At 38.3% G+C, this 25,425-nt stretch overlaps 2 protein-coding genes across 3 annotated transcripts in view; one reads left to right on the forward strand and one right to left on the reverse strand.

The window, feature by feature from the left end:
* The window catches only part of LOC110590109 (zinc finger protein 14 homolog), a 525,303-nt gene that overhangs the window by 422,537 nt on the left and 77,341 nt on the right, over positions 1-25,425 (reverse strand). Inside the window, exons 5-6 of one of the 2 annotated variants that reach the window (XM_044922190.1) lie at positions 18,008-18,229; positions 17,074-17,848 (exon numbers count right to left, since the gene is read on the reverse strand). In XM_044922190.1, the coding sequence (XP_044778125.1) occupies positions 17,074-17,848; positions 18,008-18,229 (997 nt within the window). Of the gene's footprint in view, positions 1-16,794; positions 18,734-25,425 lie in introns of those variants that run through there. The other variant, XM_021700832.1, reaches the window with a different exon arrangement.
* Positions 1-25,425, forward strand: part of LOC110590101 (zinc finger protein 382) — a 382,742-nt gene that overhangs the window by 200,117 nt on the left and 157,200 nt on the right. The gene's annotated exons all lie outside the window — the stretch shown is intronic.

The raw sequence follows: 25,425 nt of genomic DNA on the forward strand, positions 1-25,425 counted from the left end.
TTACTCTAATTTCTCTTTCTACAGTTGCGTTGTTAGTGTATAAGAAAGCAACTGATTTCTGTGCATTGATTTAGTATCCTGCCACATTACTGAATTGCTGTATGAGTTCTAGTAATTTGGGGGTGGAGTCTTTTGGGTTTTCCACATAAAGTATCATGTCGTCTGCAAAAAGAGAGAGTTTGACTTCTTCTTTGCCAATTTGAATACCTTTTATTTCTTTTTGTTGTCTGATTGCTGTTGCTAGGACTTCTAGTACTATGTTGAACAATAGTGGTGAGAGTGGGCATCCTTGACGTGTTCCTGATCTTAAGGGAAAGGCTCTCAGCTTTTCCCTATTGAGGATGATATTCGCTGTGGGTTTTTCATAGATGGATTTTATGAACTTGAGAAATGTTCCCTCTATCCCTATACTCTGAACAGTTTTAATCAGGAAAGGATGTTGTATTTTGTCAAATGCTTTTTCTGCATCAATTGAGAGGACCATATGGTTCTTCTCCCTCCTCTTATTAATGTGTTCTATCACATTGATTGATTTGCGAATGTTGAACCACCCTTGCATCCCGGGGATAAATCCCACTTGGTCGTGGTGGATGATCCTTTTAATGTATTGTTGGATCCTATTAGCTAGGATTTTGTTGAGGATTTTGGAATCCATATTCATCAGGGATATTGGTCTGAAATTCTCCTTTTTGATGGGGTCTTTGCCTGGTTTGGGGATTAAGGTAATGCTGGCCTCATAGAATGAGTTTGGAAGTTTTCCTTCTGTTTCTATTTTTTGAAACAGCTTCAGTAGAATAGGTATTATTTCTTCTTTGAATGTTTGGTAGAATTCCCCAGGGAATCCATCAGGCCCTGGACTCTTGTTTTTTGGGAGGTTTTTGATCACTGCTTCAATCTCGTTACTGGTTATTGGCCTATTCAGGTTGTCAATTTCTTCCTGTTTCAGTCTTGGCAGCTTATAGGTTTCCAGGAAGGCCTCCATTTCATCCAGATTGCTCAGTTTATTGGCATATAGTTGTTGATAATAATTTCTAATAATTGTTTCTATTTCCTTGGTGTTAGTCGTGATCTCTCCCCTTTCATAATTTTATTAATTTGGGTCCTTTCTCTTTTCTTTTGGATAAGTCTGGCCAGTGGTTTATCGATCTTGTTAATTCTTTCAAAGAACCAACTTCTAGTTTCGTTGATCTGATCTACTGTGTTTCTGGTTTCTAATTCATTGATCTCTGCTTTAATTTTAATTATCTCTCTTCTAGTGCGTGGCTTAGGCATCGTTTGTTGCTTTTTCTCTAGTTCTTTAAGGTGTAGAGTTAGTTGGTGAATTCGGGACTTTTCTATTTTTTTGAGTGAGGCTTGGATGGCTATGTATTTCCCCCTTAGGACCGCCTTTGCAGTATCCCATAGGTTTTGGACCGATGTGTTTTCGTTCTCATTGATTTCCATGAATTGTTTAAGTTCTTCTTTGATTTCCTGGTTGACCCAAACATTCTTGAGCAGAGTGGTCTTTAGCTTCCAAGTGTTTGAATTTCTGCCAAATTTTTTCTTGTGATTGAGTTCCAGTTTTAGAGCATTGTGGTCTGAGAATATGCAGGGAATAATCTCAATCTTTTGGTATCGGTTGAGACCTGATTTGTGACCCAGTATGTGGTCTATTCTGGAGAAAGTTCCAGGTGCGCTTGAGAAGAATGAGTATTCTGTTTTTTAGGGTGGAATGTTCTGTAAATATCTATGAGGTCCATCTGGTCCAATGTATCATTCAAAGCTCTTGTTTCCTTGTTGATTCTCTGCTTAGATGATCTGTCCATTGCTGAGAGTGGAGTATTGAGGTCTCCTACAATTAACGTATTGTTATCAATATGACTCTTTATTTTGGTTAACAGTTGGCTTATGTAGATGGCTGCTCCCATGTTGGGGGCATACATATTTACAATTGTTAGATCTTCTTGTTGGATAGACCCTTTAAGAATGTCATAGTGTCCTTCTGTGTCTCTAATTACAGACTTTAGTTTAGAATCTAATTTGTCTGATATAAGAATTGCTACCCCAGCTTTCTTTTGAGGTCCGCTGGCATGGAAGATGGATCTCCATCCCTTCACTTTCAGTCTGGATGTATCTTTAGGTTCAAAATGAGTCTCTTGTAGGCAGCATATGGATGGGTCCTGTCTTTTTATCCAATCTGCAACCCTGTGCCGTTTTATGGGAGCGTTTAGGCCATTCACGTTGAGAGTGATTATTGAAAGATACAAATTAGTTGTCATCATGTTGCCTGTGAAGACGTTGTTTTTATAGATTGTCCCTGTAAATTTCTGTTATATATCTCTCTTGGGGTCTTTCTCCTTTTATAGAACCCTCCTAAATATTTCTTGCAGGGCAGGCTTAGTGGTCACATATTCTTTCAAATTCTGCTGGTTGTGGAATCTCTGCATCTCTCCATCCATTCTAAATGAAAGCCTTGCCGGATAAAGTATTCTTGGCTGCATGTTCTTCTCATTTAGTACCCTGAATATGTCTTGCCAGGCCTTTCTGGCTTGCCAGGTCTCTGTGGATAGGTCTGACGTTATTCTGATGTTCCTCCCTCTGTACATAAGGAATCTCTTCCCCCTAACTGCCCTTGAGATGGTTTCCTTGGTTCTAAGATTTGCAAGTTTTACTATTACATGCCGGGGTGTTGGCCTGTTTTCCTTGATCTTGGGAGGGGTCCTCTCTGCCTCTAGGATGCGAATGTTTGTTTCATTCCCCAGATTAGGGAAGTTCTCAGCTACAATTTGCTCAAATACATCTTCTAGTCCTCTCTCTCTCTGCACTCTCTCCGGGATTCCAATTATTCTGACATTGGAACGCTTCATGGTGTCACTTATTTCTCTGATTCTATTTTCATGGATTCTGAGTTGTTTTTCCGTGGCCTCCTCTTTTCCCTTTTTATCTATTATATTGTCTTCCAGGTTGCTTATTCGTTCTTCTGCCTCAGTTACCCTAGCTGTTAGATTATCTATATTGGATTGGATCTCATTGATAGCATTTTTAAGTTCTGCCAGTTCACCTTTCATTTCTGCCCTTAGAGACTCTATGTTGCCATTAATTGATTTCTCCATTCTAGCCATTGTCTTCACAATTGCTAGCCTGAATTCCATCTCCGACATCTTTTATATCTGCATCCATTTGTAAATCTGCAGCATAAGTCATAATCTCTGAGTCTTTTCTATTTTGGGGGCTCCTCCTCCTAGTCATTCTGTTGATGGGTGTTTGAGGGAATGTATAGAGTCCAAATTATTGACCAGAACCCAAGCAAGATGCACCTGTTTTCTTGGGACCTTAGGGTTGCTGGTCTCTTGTTTTCCCAGCCTGTCTTCTGCAGGAGGGGCCTGCCCGGCTGTTACTCAGGCAGCCCTGTTTGGGCAGAGTTGCCCTGCCCCCTGTGGCGGGGGATGGGCTCAGCAGGAATCAGTCTTTGGGGCTTTTGTTCTCTGGCGGCTTTCCCTGGGGGCTTTCCGCGTCTCTTCCACGAGTCAGAGCAGAAGAGACCATTTCCAACCCTCTGCCTCAGAGCAGAGAGACTGCAGTCTGTTCTTCAGTGAGCTCTCCAGGCCACACGGTCTCCGTTTCTGTCCATGCTGCTATAAACTGCAGCGTCCTGGGTTGTGCGCATATCTCCCAGACCTGCCTCCAGATTGGAGGATGTCTCTGCCCTTTGTGCTTCTAAAACCACCAGGCGCCCCCAGTTCGCAGGTGCGACCCCCGCCGCACCGGGTTTTCGCCCCAGGGGCTGCCCTAAAGTCCTTTTCCCGCTGCTACTGGTCTGCGAGTCTGTGCCCCGTCCCCAGCGCGGGAGGCTGTTGCTCACCCGCAGTGTAGGATCCCCATGGCCAGGCACCTTCCCGCTGCCGTTTATCCTCCGATATCTGCCTGCGGAATCACAGCTCCCCGCTTCGGACCTCGAAACCAACTGCCTGCGATATTCTGTTTATAGAGATCCAGATCTTCTTATATCTCAGGCTGGTTTCGTGGGTGCTCAGAGTGGTCTAATAGATATCCAGCTCAATTCCGGGGACCAGTTGAAATAGGGTCCCCTACTCCTCCGCCATCTTTCCTCTGCTCCCATTTTCATTTGTTTTGAGATTTAAAATATTTCTCTTTTGATTAGTTCTGTGGCCCATTGGTTGTTCAGAATTGTGTTTTTCGTTTCCACATATTTGTAGATTTCACAGCCTTCTTCTTGCTGATTTCTTGTTTCATACCATTGTGGTCAGAAAAGATACTTGGTATGATTTCAGTAATCTTAAATTTGCTAACCTTGTTTTGTTGCCTATCATATGATCTATCCTGGAGAATGTTCTGTGTGTACTTGAGAAGAACATATGTTCTGCCATTGTTTGATGAATTGTTTACATATATGTGTTTTAGGTTCTTTTTGTCTAAAGTGTGGTTCAATTCCATTGTTTCCTTGTTGATTTTCTGTCTGAATGATCCATCCATTGTAGGAAGTGGGTTATTGGTCCCCTATTGTTGTTGCATTGCTATCTATTTCTCCCTTAAGGTCTGTTAATATTTGCTTTATATATTTAGCTGCTCCCGTGTTGGATGCATAAATATTTGCATAAATATTAAATGTTTTATCTTCTTATTGGATGGACCCTTTTATCATTATACATTGACCTTCGTTGTCTCTTACTACAGTCTTTCTCTTAACGTCTGTCTTGTCTGATGTAAGTCTAGCTTCCCTCTTTCTTTTGGTTTCCATTTGCATGGAATATCTTTCACTCTGTGTCTCTTATAGGCAGCATATAGTTGGGTCTTGTTTTTTAAATTTATTTAGCTGTTCTATGCCTTTTGATTGGAGAACTTTGTCCGCTTATATTTAAAGTGATTGTTGAAAAAAATAAAGTGATTGGGTGCCTGGGTAGCTCAGTCGTTAGGCGTCTGCCTTCGGCTCAGGTCATGATCCCAGGGTCCTGGGATCGAGTCCCACATCGGGCTCCCTGCTCTGCGGGAAGCCTGTTTCTCCCTCTCGCACTCCCCCTGCTTGTGTTCCTGCTCTCGCTATGTCTGTCTCTGTCAAATAAATAAAAAAAATCTTAAAAAAAAAAGTGATTATTGATAGATTTGGACTTACTATTGCCATTTGTTAATTGTTTTCTTGCTGTTTTGTACTTTCTTTCTTCCTTCCTTTTTCTCTTGCTCTCATCTTTTCTGATTTGATGATTTTCTGTAGTGGCTTGCATGAATTACTTTATCTTTTGCATCTCTACTGTAGGTTTTTGTTTTGTGGTTACCCCAAAGCTTATATAAGCCATCTTGGAGTTATAATAGTATGTTTTAAACTGATAACAAATTATGATTGGATTTGCCTTCTAAAGCTCTACATTTTTATTCTGTCACCATGTTTCATGTTTTTGTTTTTGTTTTTAAAGATTTTATTTATTTGACAGAGACACAGCAAGAGAAGCAACACAAGCAGGGGGAGTGGGAGAGGGAGAAGCAGGCTTCCCGCATAGCAGGAAGTCCGATGTGGGGCTTGATCCCAGGGCCCTGGGATCATGACCTGAGCGGAAGGCAGATGCTTAATGACTGAGCCACCCAGGCGCCCCTTCATGTTTTTGATAACACAATTTTCATCTTTTATCCTGTATCTATTAAGTTCTTGTTATTATTCTTATTTGTACTAATTCTGTCTTTTAATCTTCATACTAGGTTTATAAGTGATTAACTCACCACCATTACAACACTATTCTGAGTTTACCTATATATTTACCTTTACCAGTGAGATTTATACTTTCATGTTTTCCTGTTATTAATTAGTGCTCTTTCTTTCATCTTATAGAAGTCCATTTAACATTCTATAACGTGGTGTAGTGATAATGATCTCCTTCATCATTTGCTTGTCTTCAAAACTCTACATTTCCTTCAACTCTGAAGGACAACTTTGCTGGGTAGAGTATTCTTGGTTGGTTGATTTTTTTTTTTCTTTTAGCACTTTCAGTATATTGTGCCACTCTCTTCTGGCCTGTGAAGTTTCTGCTGATAGTCTTAGGGGGAATTACTTTGTTCATAACAAGCTCTTTTTCTTTTATTGCTTTTAAGATTCTCTCCTTGCCTTTAACTTTTGATATTTTATGTATTCATTTATTTTTAAAGATTTTATTTATTTATTTGAGAGAGAGAGAGCATTAGAGGGTGGGGAGGGGCAGAGGGAGAGGGAGAAGCAGACTACCTGCTGAGCAGGGAGCCCGATGTGTGGCTCCATCCCAGGAGCCTGAGATCATGACCTGAGGCAAAGGCACGTGCTTAACTGACTGAGCCGCTCAGGCACCCCTAACTTTTGACATTTTAATTATAAGGTATCGTAGCGTGGGTCTCTTGATTTTTCTTTTTGGAAACTTCTGGGCTTGCTGGATCTAGATGTTAGTTTTTTTCACCCATGTTAGGGAAGTTTGCAGCTATTCTTTCTTTCTTTTTTTTTTTTTAAAGATTTTATTTATTTATTTAAGAGAGAGAATGAGATAGAGAGAGAGAGCATGAGAGGGGGGAGGGTCAGAGGGAGAAGCAGTTTCCCTGCTGAGCAGGGAGCCCAATGCGGGACTCGATCCCGGGACTCCAGGATCATGACCTGAGCCGAAGGCAGTCGCTTAACCAACTGAGCCACCCAGGCGCCCCTGCAGCTATTATTTCTTTGAACAAATTATTTGCCCCTTTCTCACTCATCTCCTCTGGACCCCTATAATGCAAATATTTTTCTACTTAATGATGCCCCTGAAATCTCTTATAAACCTTTTTCATTTTTTTTCTTTTTGCTCCTCTGAATAGATGAATTCTGTTGCCCTCTCTTTATGTTCACTGATCCATTCTTCTGTTTCATCAAGTGGGCTCTTGAATCCCTATTGAATTTTTCAGTTCTATATTTTATTCTTCTGCTCTGTCTTTTCTTTTCAATACTTTCTTATATTTCCTGTGTCCTTGTTGAAATTCTCACTTTGTTCATGCATTGTTTCCTTACCTCAGTGGACATCTTTATAACAATTATTTTGAACTTTCTATCAGACAGATCACTTACGTCTTTTTCATTAAGGTCTATTTCTAGGATTTTTATCTTGCTCTTTTGTTTGGAGCATATTTTTCTGTTTCTTCATTTTCCTTCACTCTGTATTGGTTTCTGTGCATTTGATAAAACAGCTACCTTTCTCAGTCTTGAGAAGTGGCTTTGTTTAGGAGATGAGCCATGTCTTAGCTCTTGGTTGTTTCTTAAACCTTTGTGCTTGTCTACGCTTGTTCTTAATGACTCCTAGTTGTCGAGAGTGTGCCAAGACCTATCAGTGTCCCAAAGGGAAGAATCTCAGTCAGCACCTAGATACAGGCTCATTGGAACCACACCCTCAGCAGCAGCTTTTAAAGTATACAGATATACCTCTTTCAGGGGAAGACTGGGAGATGAGTGTTTCTGTCCTTCCTCTGCACTAAGCCCTGGCAGGATAGCCAGTTAAGTTCCTTAATTTGCTACTGTCTTGTTGAACCAATGAACACAGCCCCACTGGCCACCAGAAGCAGACAATCAAGGGTTGTGTCCTCTGGACAGCATCCACCATAGTTAGGGTGCCAGATGTATGCACAAGTTCCTTTCCTGGAGTCCCCATTAACCTGTATTAGGGCAGAGGGACAGCATGAAGGTTGTGTCTGCTGGTATCCTCAGTCTCTGCAGAGAATTGTATTTGGCCTCTAGATGTTTGTTAAATTAGAAGACTGCCCCTCAGCTCACAGCTCTTAGGCTTCTTCCATAGTGTGCTGAGCCTTTAGGGGATGGATGGCCAAGCCTGTTAGGTACGGTTTCTTAGTTTGCTATAGTCTTTGGGTCTCATGGATACAATCCCCATTTGCTTTCAGAGCTGGATATTTTGAGGGACTGTCTCTCAGGTATAAGTCTTTTCTTTAAAAAGATTTATTTATTTATTTATTTGGGAGCCAGAGAGTGAGCAGGGGGAGGGGCAGAGGAAGAGGGAGAGAGATTCCTCAAGCAGACTCCCTGCTGAGCACAGAGCCCAACTTGGGACTCGATCCCAGGACCCTGAGACCACGCCTTGAGCCTAAATCAAGAACCAGCCACTTAACTGACTGAGCCACCCAGGTGACCCTCAGGTATAAGTCTTTTTTTTTTAGGATTTTATTTATTTATTTGACAGAGAGAGACACAGCGAGAGAGGGAACACAAGCAGGGGGAGTGGGAGAGGGAGAAGCAGGCCTCCCGCGGAGCAGGGAGCCCGATGTGGGGCTTGATCCCAGGACCCCGGGATCATGACCTGAGCCGATGGCAGACACTTAACGACTGAGCCACCCAGCCACCCCATGTATAAGTCTTAATAGTGGTGTTCCATACATGTGGTTCAAACCCTCCACTCATTAGGGAGAAGCTAGGATTTGAGTTCTCTCCTGATGGTTTGCCACTGTGCTGGGGTGGGGTATTTGTGAAGATTGTATGTCACCCACTCCCACCCTAGGAGTAGAGAAATGGGTTTTCTCTTACTGCTTGATGTATACCTATAAACAAGGTCACTCACCTTGTTTCTGGAATTTTTTGAGGGAATTATTCCATATGTAGTTGTAGATTTGGTGTGTCTGTAGGAGGTGGTATGTCTAGGAGCCTCCTATTTACCATCTTGAACCAGAACCATCATTGGTTTCTTCATCTGAATCCATCTTCCAAGGGAGCTGAGTGAATAAGCAGAATGTGACAACTGGAATGGTGGTTTGAGTATAACAGGAAGTGTTCACATCAGTCTCAGTCTTCTCATAACAATTCCAACTCTTCCTATACTACTGATACCCAATAAAAACCACTCCCCCATGGTTTGAAACATCTTGGGTCCAATTAGTCCTTGCCCCTGGTCTGGAAAGTGATTCATTTTTTTTTTTTAAGATTTATGTATTTGAGAGAGAGAGCATGCGTGTGTGTGCACACAAGTGGGGAGACGGGCAGATGGAGAGAATCTTTAAGCAGACTCCCTGCTGAGCACACAACCTCTGAGATCATGACCCGAGCTGAAACAAGAGCTGGACACTTAACCGACTGAGCCATCAAGGTGCCCCTGGAAAGTGATTCTCATAGATCATGTTAGCAAGTCTGGATTTTTCTCCTCTCAAAAGTTATTTATGGAAATTACTAAAAGTTAAGAGCATAAAAGTATAGGGTAGTCTGAAATATTTATATATCGTGTTGTGTGCCATGCGGCCATTATGTGCTAGGGTTTCTGAAGAGACCAGATGTGCATCACCCCACCCTTTACCCATCAGTTGTTATCTAACTGAGATTTAGGACACATAGTTAAGATGTAGGGAGGCCAGATATTACTTTTATTATAGATAAAGGCAAATTGGAGTATGGTCACTGTAGGAGTCCAATGAGCTTTCTGTTTGGACTCCAGAAATACAGCCTGACCCAGTGAATCATGACAGTGGCAAGAACAGGCTCTCAATCTCCAAGTTCACGTCTTGACCTAGAGCATCAGAGAATGCATGCTCTATGCAGATAGGCAGATTCCAAAGTGAAGAGGAAAGAAGTAGGGCCAGGACACCTCACGCCTGGGTCTTCTTCCAAACTCTGTATTAATCTGGATCCAATGTGAAGACAGGAAACCACACATTAATTAAAACAGGGGAAGTTTAATATAAAGAATTATTAAGTGGCAATAATAATGTAACTATTAAGATGGAAAGGGACTCTAAAGGGACTCCAGGGCTGAGGCAGAGTACCCAAGGAAGGACAATCTTGGAAGGGAAAGGGTTCACATTTCATCAGAGACTACTAGCTGGTAAAGAAGTTTGCTGGTTTGCTCAGGCCAGATGTGATTCATATTCATTAGGCAGTTTGGTGAGCAGAGCCTAGAGATAGGCATATAGAGGGAGTTTGGGGCACCACTGTGGACACTACTGGAACCTGGAACTGTAGAGGCCTTTCTCTGCAGGAACCTAGCACACATCCATGAAGGGCTTGGGCCAGAACAGCTCCAGGTTAGCTATGTGGAAGAGGTCGGGTACTGGCTTGCATGAGGTCCCCAGTGTGCATGTGTAGGCCTATGAAGAGGGTATAGGGAGTATAGACCTAGCTGGGGTATAGACACATGTTTGAAAATCTGCTGTGATGCCTCTCACTTGGTCAAGAATGGAGAAAACATGGTGGCCAAATGCTAGAGAAAGCTGTGCTTCAGAGGCATTTTGTAATGGAGTAAACTGTGGGGCAAAGCTTTAGAGAAGAGAGCCTACTTTCAGAAACCTGGAGAGGAAGCCACACCAGAACTAAGGAGAACTCCCTCCCTCTGCAATGTCTCTCCAGTACCCTCTAATGACAAAGCTTACCATTATGCCAGCTGGTAAAAAAAAAAAAAAAAAAAAATTTAAAAAGTAAAGATCTGTTTTCACCCATCAGGCAAAAAAAGGTTAATTTGGACCAGAGAGGCAACAAATTCTCTAATCAACTATTTTGCTTTACCTCTCCAGAAGAGAAATAAAAAGGACAAGAAGCCAGGAGTATTTAGGGAAAAAAATCTCTCCTCTTGAAGAATAGATGAGTGGGGAAGATGCATTCTCCACTAACATTCCCAAGCTTTTTCTTCTGTTAATTCAGTGGATCTGGCTGGTTATAACCCTCTGAAATCAATAGTTTAATAGTTTATTAGTATAGTCTTGCCTGCATCTTCTTGAGATCAGTGCATCCATACTAACTCTTGCTACCTAGGACATCCTTTTGTTTTTTTGTTTTGTCTTGTTTTTAAAGATTATTTATTTGAGAGAGAGAGGGAGATAGAGCATGAGTGGGGGGCGGGGAGAGGGAGAAGTAGACTCCCCAGGATCATGACCTGAGCTAAAGGCAGACACTTAACCGATTGAGCCACCCAGGTACCCCCAGGACATCCTTTTGAACTGCTAATGGGCATGTATAGTTTGTCTCCAGAAGTCTCTGAAATGGGTCATTAATAGCACATTAGTAAAATTAACCCCAAGGTCTTGTTTTACCCAAGTGCCAATTCAGTGAGAAAGATTCTTTGACCAAACTTTAGACTCCTGAACCTTCTAGACCTATCTGTGCACTTATTTATAAAATCAAGATTTAGTAAGAATCCTCAGTCATTTTATTTTATTTTATTTTATTTTTTTAAAGATTTTATTTATTTATTTGAGAGAGAAAGAATGAGACAGAGAGAGCATGAGAGGGAGGAGGGTTAGAGGGAGAAGCAGACTCCCCGCCGAGCGGGGAGCCCGATGCGGGACTCGATCCCGGGACTCCAGGATCATGACCTGAGCCGAAGGCAGTCGCTTAACCAACTGAGCCACCCAGGCGCCCTCCTCAGTCATTTTAACTAGAACCCTCTACCCTTAATACGTGATCACCCTTGATATCTGATCAAGTTCCTCATCCTCCACCTTCTCCCAGGTGCTGTGTGATCATGCTGGCCTGCCTTCAGCAGGAATCCTCTTTGGTTGGTTTAGCCAGAACACCCTTACCCCTGGTGTTTCCTCTTAGAATTTTTCCATCCACTGACCCTCACCGTGCTCCCTGACTATACATTTCCACTTCCCTGATCTTAACAATCAGACTTTGGATTTGTAGTCCACCTTGTAGGTTGTTTTTTTTTTTTTTTAAGATTTTATTTATTCATTCATGAGACACAGAAGCAGAGGGAGAAGCAGGCTCCCCACGGAGCAGAGAGCCCGAGGCAGGACTCAATCTCAGGACCCTGGGATCATGACCTGAGCCAAAGGCAGACGCTTAACTGACTGAGCCACCCAGGTGTCCCCACCTTGTAGGTTTTATGAGCAGTTCCTGCTCCTTTCCCCACCTGCATTGAGTAATGTGAAACAGATGATGCTTGCATCATTCCTTCATGTATCCTCAAGACAGGTTAGAACAGATGTATACAATAATTTGCGAACATGGTCCATTCTGCTTCCTCCAGTTTGAGGGGGGAAACTGGGTTGCCACCTGCTCAAGACCATATCAATACCACACCTGGGAGAGTTGGGGCAAGAATAAAAATGACACAAAAGATTACTAACATTTGAAGATGGCGTTTGACTTGTTTGGGCATTTGCTTGTTTCTATAAACAGCTGTTTTCCAGAGATACTACAAAGTTGGTTCAGGAAGTTTTTGGTTTTTTTCCAGTTTCTGTAGGGGAATGATAGCTTGGGGATTCCTAGTTCAACATTTTCAAGATGTCACCCCAGAAACTGTATTTTTCACTTTTCCTGTTCCAACAATTTTTATTTTTAAATGAATAAGGTGGGGGAAGTTTTGTAAATTGCTAAAAATTACAGACCTTATTAATAATGTAGTTGGGATTTTACTCTCCTAATGAAAAGTGCTTTTGTCTTACCACATATTAGGAGCACAGGAGAATTAAGCAGAAAAGGGATTGTCTTAGCTCAGGCATTTTAACAAAATACCACAGACTGCATGGTTTAAATAACAGACATTTATTTCTTACAGTTCTAGAGGCTGGGAAATTCCAACATCAAAGTGCTGGCAAATCCTGGTGAAGGTCCAATTCCTGGTGTAGACAACTGCTTTCTCACTGTGCTACTACACTCACATGACCTTTCCTCAGTGTATACACATGGAAAGAAATCTCTTCTTACAGTCTCTCTCTTCCACTTCTATATATATGGGTACTGTTCCCATCATGAGTGTCCCACCCTCATGACCTAATCTAAACCTAATTACTTCCTTATAGCCCCATCTCCAAATACCATCACACTAGGGATCAGGGCTTCAAAGTATGAATTCTGAGTGGGCTACAAACGTTTAGTTCATAATAGGGATTCTCCTCATTCACCAAACTGACAAACTTTTCAAAATATATTAAGCAGGGATGGCATTCAAATTACTTTGTTTAGGACCCTCATGCTGAAAGACATGATTATAGTTTGAACAAATGCAAAGGCACACTATGATTTGGGTCAGAAAGACTTAAAAAAGTCATTTCTCCCAAAATAAATATATAAATTTAATGCAGTTCCAACTAGACTATCAAAGGGTTTTTGTATTTTGAGAACATAGTCTTCATTTATATAGGAAGAAAATTAGAATAGCCAATAAAACTATGAAAAACAGCAAGGAGGAGCTGGTCTATTATGCAGTATCAAAATACAATATGGCTAATGTTAAATCAATTTATCAATTAATATGGTATTAGTATAGAAGTAGAAAGATAGATTAGTGAAACAAGAGAATACAGAAAATAGGTCTTGGTATAAATGAAAGTACAAGGCAGTTTCAGTTGAATGAGGAAAAAATCATGTGGTTAAAGGATTACATATCTGAATTTCAGTTGAATAGGAAAGGATGGTATTGGTAAAGAATTAAGAATAGGCCTCTCCCCCTGACCCTTGTCTGGAAAGATGACCTTAGATTTGATTTTCTGCCAGTTTCCTTGATGAAAATACTACTGTAGATTCCTCATGTGTATCCTGTACCTGGATGGGGATAGGGGGCGCTGTGACTTGGCATGTAGACATCGATAGCCTATGTGACTAAGGCATCATAAGTCTTGGGAAACTAAGGCAGCAGCTTCCCTGTGCTTAAGTGGGTATCAGTGTTACAACTGGGTGTGCTGCATGGGGGCACACCATGCAGTTGCAGTAGTGGGTTATCATAAGTCGTCCTGGATGAGAATGTTAATGTTTCCCAGTGCTTAGGTGAACCACACCCATTCTGACCTCTGCCCTGAGCAGGGCAGAGGCCCTGGAAGCCGTGCTTGCTTGGGCAGTTGTAGTATTGTGAAGGCGATTTTGTTTTCGTTTGTTTGTTTTGTTTTGTTGTAGTTTGGTTTTTGTGTGTGTCAGGGAAGGCTAATAATAAACTTTGTTAAAGCCTGTTCTGTTTTTTTTTGATTGCTCGTTCAAATCTGTGATTGCTGCTGGGGGACACCACAAGTTGGTGTCAGAACTGTGTGACTGGCTGCTGAATAGATGGGTTATTTTAACAAATTGTGCTTGTATAACTGGAAACCCATCTGGAAGAAAATAACAAGGAATCCTCATTTCATATGACATTAAAAATTAAGTTCTAAATGGACTAATATTTACATATTGAAAAATGCAAACATTAACTTGCAAGAAAACCTAAGAAATCTACAATCTAGAGATTAAAGTATCTTCTTAATCAATCCATAAGCTTAGAAAAAATTAATACATATCTAGTTACACAGAAATTTAGGGTATTTTTATGGAAAAATCATCTTTATGACAAAAATTAGACAAATTCCTAATGTCTGATACATAAAGAGGACTTCAAAATGAGCTAACAATATGAAAATTTACAAAGAAGCTAGGAGCAAGTGGTTACACTCATCAGACAAATATGAATTTGAGTAGTACGTTACCATCTGTTGCAGGGTTAGAGGAAAGTTGTGTTTTTGAAAATGACTAATAGCACCTCTTAAAATAATAGCATACGTCCTTTGATCTAACACTCTCTTGCCTGTAACCTATCCCCTAGAAATAAAAACATCTGAAATTTAAGGTCTGATTTTAAGAGTGTTTACTGTAGTATTGTTTGTGGTGGCAAATAACTAGCAAAAAGTCGAATCAATAGGGGGATGTCAGTAAATTTGACACTATTTATAGTGAAATGTCAAAATATCTGTGATAGTACTCAGATATTACTCATCTTACTCTATGTGATATCCTATTTATTGTTGTTGCACCTTGGCACTAACCAACTATAGGCACCAAAAGGTAATCCTCCTAGTTTGGTCTGAATTGAGAGTTCTTAGTTGTTCTGGTGACTTCAAAGCTGCACAAGCTCAAAGGCAAGCAAAACACTTAAGAAATGTGAGGGGAATGCTTAATGAGGAATGGAAGAAAATAGAGGATGATTTAGATTCATGTAGATACACATGTTATTTGGGTATATTACCCCAGGAAATCAATCCCTGACATTTATAATGTTATCTCAAGACTAACCTTCAAAACCATTAACAAGCAGTATAGTAGTATGGTTCTATTAGCATTTAATTATTTTGAATTTACAAGAAGTTGATATATTTGAAATATGCCTAAGGTTTAAATGTTGGATACCCCTTTTTATAACTATTCAAAAAGAGCACTAACAACTTTTTATATGTCAAGTTGTTGTGGAAAGGGACCAAGTAAACAAAAATCCTCAAAAAGATTTGCTTCAAATAAAAGAATATTGTTTAGGTCTCAGATCTCCTTTTTAGCACCATTTTCCCCAAAGAAACAAACAGGGGGTATTGGTTGAGTATATTTGGCAGAATAGAGAAAAAAATGAGGTTAAAATTGAAGGTGAAATGCAAGAGTTGACATTTTACTCAGTGGCATATTTAAAAATTAAGGGTAACTTGGTTTCCTCATTTTAAAATACCAAATCCTTAATGCCAATACTGGCTATGTGGACTTTTAAAGTTTCTAATAAATGTTTCGGTAAAAACCAATTCTTAATATCAAGTCTGTGCATGTATTATTATATGGTATGGTATGATCCTTAAATGTATGTAATACCAACCTGTTGCACAATCAAATGCTATAACTTCTAAGTAGAGATCACACAGATTAGTGATGTCACATGCAAGAGTAAATTTAAATTAAGCTACCATCCCAATTTTAAAAAATGACTTATAGTAAAGATATGATTTTAGAAATATTTCCTATAAAATATTAGTTATCTGGGATTGTGAGTCTGTTATTACATGTACTCCATGTACAGCTTTCCTAGTATCTTTATTTTTTTTTAATTTTCAGAAATAGCACAAACAATAGAACACATATATTACCACAACCCAGAGGTAACTAACATTTTGTTATATTTACTTAGAATCTTTATTTCTTTTTAATGATAGGTGTTTAGATACAAAACTGAAGTATCCTTTAACTACCATGCTTGGTCCCATTTCTTTTCCACTACCATTCTTTCTAGAGGCAACCACCTTTGGGAATTGAGTGTGTATCTTTCCAATCCATTCTTCAGTTTTACATAAAAATGTTTATCCATAATCAATGCTTAATACTAGTGTTTGTTAGTGTTGATTTAATATTCACAGTTATGATTATATTTATCCCTTCATTGTTTTTACTCTACATGACTTTTCGGGTCTTTCTCTGTTAATATATTTATATATATATATATATATATATATATATATATATATATATCACCTGTTATACTTAACTACTAGAGAATATTCTACTGTGTGCGTATATCACATTATCCATTTCACAAGCAACAGCCATTGCTAATGTAATTCATGCTTCAATGAACATAAAGATACATGACTCCCTAGGTACATGTATCCGTTTCTTGGGGATATGCATGTATACTCAAGAGTGAGTATCCTGGAATCTATTTTAGAAATTCCCTCCTACCCCAAGGTTTTAAAAACACTCTCCTATAAAATTCTTATATTACTAAATTTTGCTTTTTGCATTCTAGTCTTCAATACTTCTGGATTTCATAATAAATACTTTAATGTATTACTACAGCAGAGATCTAGTATTTTTCCACATGAAGAGTCAGTTACCCTGAGACCATTTTTTGAATCATCCATGATTTAATTTCTCTACCAACCTGTGATACCACCTCTATCAATTAACAATTCCCCATAAAGGCATGCATGTTTCTGAATACAATATTCTGTCCCAATCTCTGATTTCTACAAATGAATCAAGAACAAATAATTTTGATTACATATATAGCAAAACATTTTTTAAATGACAATTTTGTCTCTTAATGTCAAATCTTTATACCTCTTAATGCATCAGGTAGGCCTTCCAGAACCATGCTGATTAGTGTTCATGACTGGATCCTTACGTCAATGAGATTGCTCCTAAAAGTATATCATTAACAATGTTTGTTGTGGGAGTTCTGGGCGTATAGGTTTTCATGATACTATGATACTTATTAAAATTGTTAGTATTTAAGTTTTGAGTTGTTGAAGTATTTTCCACATTCATGTCACTATTATAAAATGAATTTTCAGTATACCATTAAAGTGTGAGTTCTGATGAAAGTTTTCCTAAATTCAAGGCATTCATAGAGCTTTAGTGAGTATGAATTCTCTGGTGTCTAATATGATGTGACTTCTGGCTAAAAGCTTTCCCACATTCACTACACTGATAAGGTTTTTCTCCAGTATGGATTCTCATGTGTAGAGCAAGAGTTGAGAACTGAGAGAAGGCTTTCCCACATTCATTACAACCATAGGGCTTCTCACCTGTATGGCTTCTCATATGAACAGTAAGAGATGAGCTTTGACAGAAGGCCTTCCCACATATTTTACATTCATAAGGTTTATCACCCGTATGAATTCTCACATGTACAATGAGTGATGTGATTCGAGAGAAGGCTTTTCCACATTTATTACATTCATAGGGTTTCTCTCCTGTATGAATATTGTGGTGTTTAATGAGGTATTGCTTCTGCCTAAAGATTGTTCCACATTCATTACATTTATAGGGTTTTTCTCCAATATGAATTTTCTCATGCTCAGTGAGATTTGATTTGCCACTGAAGGCTTTCCCACATTCTTTACATATATAGGGTTTCTCTCCTGTATGACTTCTCTGGTGTCTAATGAGGCTTGACTTCTGAATGAAAGCTTTCCCACATCCTTTGCATTCATAAGGTTTCTCTCCAGTATGTATTCTTTGATGGATAATTAGGTTTTCCTTCTGGCTAAAGGCTTTTCCACATTCATTACATTTAAAGGGTTTCTTTCCACTGTGGATATTCTGATGTTTAATGAGGTATTGCTTCTGGCTGAAGGCTCTTCCACATTGATTACATTCAAATGGTTTCTCTCCCGTATGAATTTTCTCATGCTCCGTGAGATATGATTTGCCATTGAAGGCCTTTCCACATTCCTTACATGCATAGGGTTTGTTTCCAGTATTATTTCTCTGGTGTTTAATGAGGCCTGGCATCTGAATAGAAGCTTTCCCACATTCATAAAGTTTCTCTCCGGTATGATGTTTCTGATGAGAAAGGAAGTTTCTTTTCTGGCTGAAGGCTTTTCCACATTTATTACATTTATATGGTTTCTTTCCTGTATGACTTCTCAAATGTAGAGTAAGGGATGAGACTCGAGAGAATACTTTACCACATTCAGTACATTCATGTGATTTTTCTCCAGTATGCATTTTCTTATGCTCTATAAGGTTTTGCTTCAGGCTAAAGGTTTTTCCACATTCATTGCATTCATGAGGTTTCTCTCTACTATGAATCTGGTCATGCTGAAGGAGATCTGCTTCAGGCTGAAGGCTTTCCAACATTCTTACCATGCACAGATATTTTTTCCAACAAGAATTCCTCAGTATCTCTTGACACCTGACATAGATAAAAGCTTTTCCACATTCATGAAATTCATATGGTTTCTCTTCAATATTAATCCTCAGGTATCTAATGAAGTTGAATTTATGATGAAAGACTTTACATTGCTTATACTGAGATTAGACAATTACAGATTGGGATGAAATATAGGACATCATTGTATTCTTAATGCTTCTTTCTTAGCTTCTCTTATATTTAAGTATAAATTATGTTCTAAATTCCCTTAAACTGAGTCCCATACATAGAAATATAGTCTTAATCAATGTCTGTGTTCAGAGGAAATACTTTTCTGTTACCCAGGTTTTCGGAGTTTTTTCTTAGCTGTATTTTCATGGAGAAGGAGACTTATTAACTCACATGTCTTCCATGTTGTCTCTTTATCTATTTATAAATTTCCCAGGCCTTTTCTAAAAGGGAATTAAAAAAAACAGAACATTGAAAAGAGCTAATAACATGCCATACCTGGCATGTAGTAAAAATCCAATAAAGTAGCTGTCATCACCATCAACATCACTATACTTGTGATTTTTCCCAGTATTAATAAAATATCAGAAATATGGTATTATAAAATAGACTCTTTATTTCAAACCTAGTCTACCAGTATAAAAGAAAGCTTAAATACAAATAACATTCACAGGTACATGTAGCTTAAACTGCTTTTATTATTACTTTTTTTGTGTTTTATTTATTTATTTTTAATAGCATGGGGCCCAATGTGGGGCTTGAACTCACAACCCTGGGATCAAGACCTGAGCTGAGATCAAGAGTTGGACACTTAACTGACTGAGGCACTCAGGTGTCCCTGAAACTGCTTTTAAATGTAACTTTGTACACTTTAAAAATAAGTAAAATAAAACATAAAGAACAGGTGACAAACAAGATGAAAGGACAAAAACATAAAACTGGGAGAGCCTAGGATGAAGGGGAAAAAAAAAATAAAATGAATTGAAGAATTATTAAAAAGGATGTGTGGTTAAGTAAGATTCTGTATCTTTCTGAAACTCCATTAAAATGACAGTAAGAGGATGAAGGGCATATACTCATAAACATTAAGAAGTTGAGGAGACCCCAGTGGATGAAAAATTCTAGGAAATTCTGAAAGGAAAGCAAATAAAGAACTATAAATTAACAGCAGAATCGAATGACTTAAATAAAAAGCCAGCAGAAGAGGATGCCACCTAGAAGCAAGGTAATTTGTGACACAGCTGTCAACACAAAGGCTCTATAACTGGAGAGACTGGGTGAGTGGAAGGTGAGATTTATAAAAATGATTATAAAAGCAGCAGCTGATGGTATAACTGGGAGGCTCCAAATTTAGTGATGATAGGCAAAGAAGATTAGAGTAACATATTAAAAAGAAGGTAATAAGTAAAAGTTCATATGCAGATTAGGGTCCCAAACCCTTTCTACTGCTGCTTGTTAGAAATGCTGGTGGTTGGGCGCCTGGGTGGCTCAGATCATGATCCCAGCGTCCTGGGATCGAGTCCCGCATCGGGCTCCCTGCTCCTTGGGAGCCTGCTTCTCCCTCTGCCTCTCTCTCTGTGTCTCTCATGAATAAATAAATAAAATCTTTAAAAAAAAAAAAAAGAAATGCTGGTGGTTGCTGGTGTCAGACAATGGAAGGGTTCTTTTCTGAAAAAATGAGAAGGCCATGAGAGCGTTTATAGATATTAACATATAGAGTCATATAAAAGAAACATCTAGATATCTGACTGAATGGTGCACAGTGAAGCCCATTATTTTACAAGCCCCAACCATGCACATAGATTACAGTAATAATTCAGGTACCTCAATGTTAAATATTAATATAACACTAAAGATCAAAAAATTTGATGAAAGCCCCGAGGTGAAAGACAGATCAAAACAAATAGGAAAAAACAAAGAAAGGAACAAAGGAACACACATATACAATACTATAATTAGTATTACAGAAAGCTAAGAGGTTGTATAGCACTGAAATATTAACAGGGTTCTATAAAGAAGTGCTTTTTACAAATAAACAATATAATGTTGACCTAAAAAATTCAAGAGTTTGGGGGGGAAAAATTCCAGGAAATCTCCCAGAATAAAAAAAAAGAAGAATGGAAAGAAGGAAGGGAGAAAGAAATAATGATTGGAAAATTCCTGGGTTAGTGGAGGTTCAACATTTCGTAAAGGAGTTCCAGAGAAAGTACAAAGCAAAATGAATGCAGGAAATTTTCTGGATCCCTGCATGTTACCAATCAGACTACATATATAAATGATGTATTTTAAAAGATTTTATTTGTTAGAGCAGGGGGAGAAAAGAATCTTAAGCAGACTCTACGCTGAGTGCAGAGCCCTACAGGGGGCTTGATCTCAGAACCCTGAGATCCTCACCTAAGCTGAAACCCAAGAGTTGGACACTTAACCAACTGCACCATGCAGGTGCCCATAAAAGATTTTATTTTTAAGTAATCTCTACACCCAATGTGGGGCTTGAACTTACAACCCTGAGATCAAGAGTCCCATGCTCTACCAACTAAGCCAGCCAGGTGCTCCCAAGCTGATACTGTTTCAAAATGGTTAAATCAAAAGTAGGTAAAATAGCTGTATAAAATGTGGGAATAAACATCAGTAGACTCAGTTAAATGAGTTGAAAGTAGTTGCCTATGTGCAGTAGGAACTGTGGGTGAGGAAGGATGGAGCAAGCATAACTATAATCCTATTTCACTTTTTTTTTAAAAAAGTATTTTATTTTTTTAAGTAATATCTACACCCCATGTGGGACTTGAATTCATAACCCTGAGATCAAGAGTCGCACACTCCTCTCACTGAGCCAGCCAGGCGCCCCCTATTTCACTTTTAAAAGCCCCTATTTGTTATACCTACAGAGATGTCCTTGACTTGAGCCTTTCAACTTGAACTGATCTATAATTGTATAGTAACTAGACTGTGCTCTTTTTATCTGGTTGCAACTGAGTTTCACATGGCTAAACAGCAAAGTACACAGATTTAATGAAAAAAGGAAAATAGGCCAGAAAACAGCCATTTTTGCTTTGAAATCTGATTTACTGCAGTGTTCTGATTACTGATACTATCATTTTTAGATACAGAAACTGTCATTGCCATCAATTTCAGTTTTCATTCGTTTTCCTTTCATTATGCCTGAAATAAGTGGCACCAAAGCTCTTCTTTTGTGAAGAGCTCTGCTCTTGTACCCCCTCTGAATTCTTTTATAATTGCTTCCTGTCCACTAACTGGAAATCTTCAATTTGATCCTGATTGGTCTTGTCTCTCTCAAAATTTTATCCTCATTTTCTTTCTTTCTTTTTTAAAGATCTTATTTTTAAGTAATCTCTGCACCCAACATGGGGCTCAGACTTACAAACCTGAGATGAAAGTCCCATGCTCTAAGACTGAGCCAGCCAGGTGCCCCTCCTGATTTTCTTATAAATCATTGCAAGAATTGACTCTAGTAATATGCTGTCACTCATATCAGTGCTATAATTTACATAATTAGAAGACAAAAGCCCTCAACCTTTACTGTATGCCATATGCAAAAACTTATTCAAGCTGAATCAAAGACCTCAACATAAGTGTTAAAAACTATTAATATAAAAAGAAAAAATGGTAGACTTCATCAAAATTAAAAACTAATGCCCTTCAAAAACACACTTAACGAAAAGAAAAGCCAGACTGGCAGAAACTGATAAAGGGCTCATATCCAAAATACATAGAACTCCTAAAACTCAAAAAGATAATCTAGTTTTTTAAATGCGTAAGAGACTAGAATAGACATTTCACAAAATCAGATATATGAATGGCCAATAAGTACATTAGATGTTCAACTTAACTAGTGATCAGAAATGCATATTAAAATCCCAGTGAGGGGCACCTGGGTGGCTCAGTTGGTTAAGCATCTGCCTTTGGCTCAGGTCATGACCTCAGGGTCCTGGGATCAAGTCCCACATTGGGCTCCCTGCTCAGCGGGGAGTCTGCTTCTCCCTCACCCTCCGTCCTGTTCATTCTCTCTCTCTTAAATAAATAAAATCTTAAAAAACAAAAGACAAAAAACACCCAGTGAGATAGATTACACATCCACTAAAATGGCTAAGGGTAAAACAACTGCCAATCCAAGTGCGAGAATGTGAAGCAACTATAACTCCCAATGATGGGAGTAGTAGGTGGGGATAAAAATGGTTCAACTACTTTGGAATACAATCTGAGAGTATTTTATAAAGTTAAATATACACTTAATATTCTATGCAGCAGCCCTACTCCTAGTCATTTATTTAAGAAAAATGAATATGTATGTTCACACAAAGACTTAGTATATGAATGTTCATAATATTAGCATTATTCACAATGGCCCAAAATGGAAGTGATCTAAATGTCTATCAACTGGTGAATAGACAAATTATGTCCATACTTATAATAATAGTCAGCAATAAAAAGGAATGAAATATTAATCTACACATGAATTAATTTCAAAAATGTAAAACTAAGTCAAAGAAATTAAATGCTAAAGATTATGCACTACATGACCACATTTATATGAAATTCTAGAAACAGCAAGCTATAGTACATAAAGTCAATTAGTGATCACCAGGGATGGGAGAGGGGCGTGGGTCAACTGCAAAGGGGCACAAAGAACTGTTGATGAATCTGTTCTGTATGTTTGTTTTGGTGTTCGTTTTATGCCTATATACAATTACCAAATTTATCAAATAATATACTTAAAGGGGGAGTGACTTTATTTTCTGTAAATTATTCCTCAGTAAAGCTGAAAATGTAAATCCACACTTGAAGCTCTACAATAATCACTAATTATTTAATAATCATTTTGCATGTGTTCAAGACTGCAGATCCAAAGGGTAAAATACTGGCCTTTCAATGAGCTCCAATGTAGGTCTTAAACATGAAAGTGAAAAATAAAAATATAAAAGAGTATATACTTAGGATCCATGTTGCTCTGGAAGACATAATATGGTATGGGAGTAGAGAGATTAGAGAAACTGAGCTAAAAGTGATAATGAAGATACATTTTAATAAAAATGAAGCTCAAGGGTAAACAATGGACTTTGATAGATGGATTACTGCACAATCAAAGGCAAAGACACAAATAATTTCATATATATGAAGGGGGAGGTAAGAAGGATGCAGCTGATCCTATTTAAAACTGGAATAATAATCGCAATCACCAACTGTGTGGTAAAGAGAGGAGGGAGACTGCAAACATACTAATGTATAAAATACACATCACTACTTAGTGGGGACTAAAGAAATGAAGGATGAAGACTAAGAAAGTTATGAATATAAAGGCAACCAAGAGAATACTATAAAATAATATAATAAGCTTTCCAAATTTTTAGAAGGAAAGACATATATACCCAAGACAAGGAAATCAAAGATCCTACAGTAAAGGATAAAAAAGATGAGGTCAAATTTAAAACAATGCATAATAAATATGAGAATCAATACTAACCGTATTGTTCCTCTCAATAAATAAAACTAAAATAAAAAGAACTATTAAAAGAAAAAGACTAAAACAGACTCATACAGAAAATTCTCAGGCTCCAACACATAACTCCTGAATCAGAAAATCTGCCAGTAAGGCCCAGTAATCTGTATTTAAAAAGCCCTCCAGATGATTTTGACACATGCTAAGGTTTAACTGGATATATAACAAAGGCACCTAAACTCTATACATACAAGATACACATCTAAAACAGTATCGGAAATGCTGAAAATAAAGAATAAAGATAAAAGAAGATAATCATGAATACATGAACCACAGAAATCCAAGACACAAAAACACATTAGTAACTGAGAAGACTACCTTTCCTCAAGCATCAAATCCATAAAATAGAATACACTAAAAATAGGAACATTAAATAAAAACATATACTAATTTATAACACAGAGCTAATCAGTTGTGTTTTTTTAAAGATTTTTTATTTATTTATTTGACAGAGAGACAGCGAGAGAGGGAACCCAAGCAGGGACAGTGGGAGAGGGAGAAGCAGGCTTCCCGTCGAGCAGGGAGCCCGATGCGGGGCTCGATCCCAGGACTCTGGGATCATGACCTGAGCAGCAGGCAGACGCTTAATGACTGAGCCACCCAAGCGCCCCAAGAGCTAATCAGTTTTAAAACCACCTTTTTAAAGGCTCACAGAACATTCTTAAAATCAGCCCATATAATGCCTATAAAACTTCAAATATTCCACAATGTGGAAAAGGACAGACAAAATACTTGAGTAAAAACAATTACAATAGAAAAACAAATTTTCACTTGTAAATTTCAAAATGTACTGGCTTCAACAAACACTTTGGTCAGAGAAAATTAAAATAAATTGCAGAATAGTCAGAAAAATTCAGAAAAAAATATGTATCAGAGCCCACAGAATACATTTGAAAAAATGCCTATATAAGTTTTAACATAATTGTTTACATTATTTTAAAAAGAAATAACAAAGTAAGCAAACTAAGGAATTACAACAAGGAAAAGTAAATATAAGAAAAACAGAAAAATTGGGTAGCTCAGTCAGTTGTATGACTCTTGATTTCAGCTCAGGTCATGATCTCAGGGCCATGAGACTGAGCCCTGCATTGGGCTCTGCACTGAGCAAGGAGCCTGCTTGGGATTCTCTCTCCCTCTCTCTCTGCCCCTCCCACCACATGCTCTCTCACTCTCTCTCTCTAAAAAATAAATAATAAAAGAAAAACAGAAAAATTAGTAAAGATAAATTAATTATTACAAACAGAAAAACAATAATAAATTCATAAGTTGATTCTTAGGTAAAAACTAAAGAGGAATAAAAGCAAAATTACAAAACTAAAACTTATTTGGAAATAACCATAGATAGAAAAGGACTGTAGATTATTTGCTCAATCCCATGCAAATAAATTTGAAAACCAAATATAACCTATGAAAACTGAGACCAGAAAAGACAGAAATCCTAAACAGAAAAGTAAACATAGAAAAAAAAGAGACAATTGTTTTTTTGTTTTTTGTTTTTTTATTTATTTGAGAGAATGAGAGAGAGAGCACATGAGAGGGGGGAGGGTCAGAGGGAGAAGCAGACTCCCCGCTGAGCAGGGAGCCCGATGTGGGACTCGATCCCGGGACTCCAGGATC

This window comes from Neomonachus schauinslandi, chromosome 16 (assembly GCF_002201575.2).
Source record: "Neomonachus schauinslandi chromosome 16, ASM220157v2, whole genome shotgun sequence".
NCBI lineage: Eukaryota > Metazoa > Chordata > Mammalia > Carnivora > Phocidae > Neomonachus > Neomonachus schauinslandi.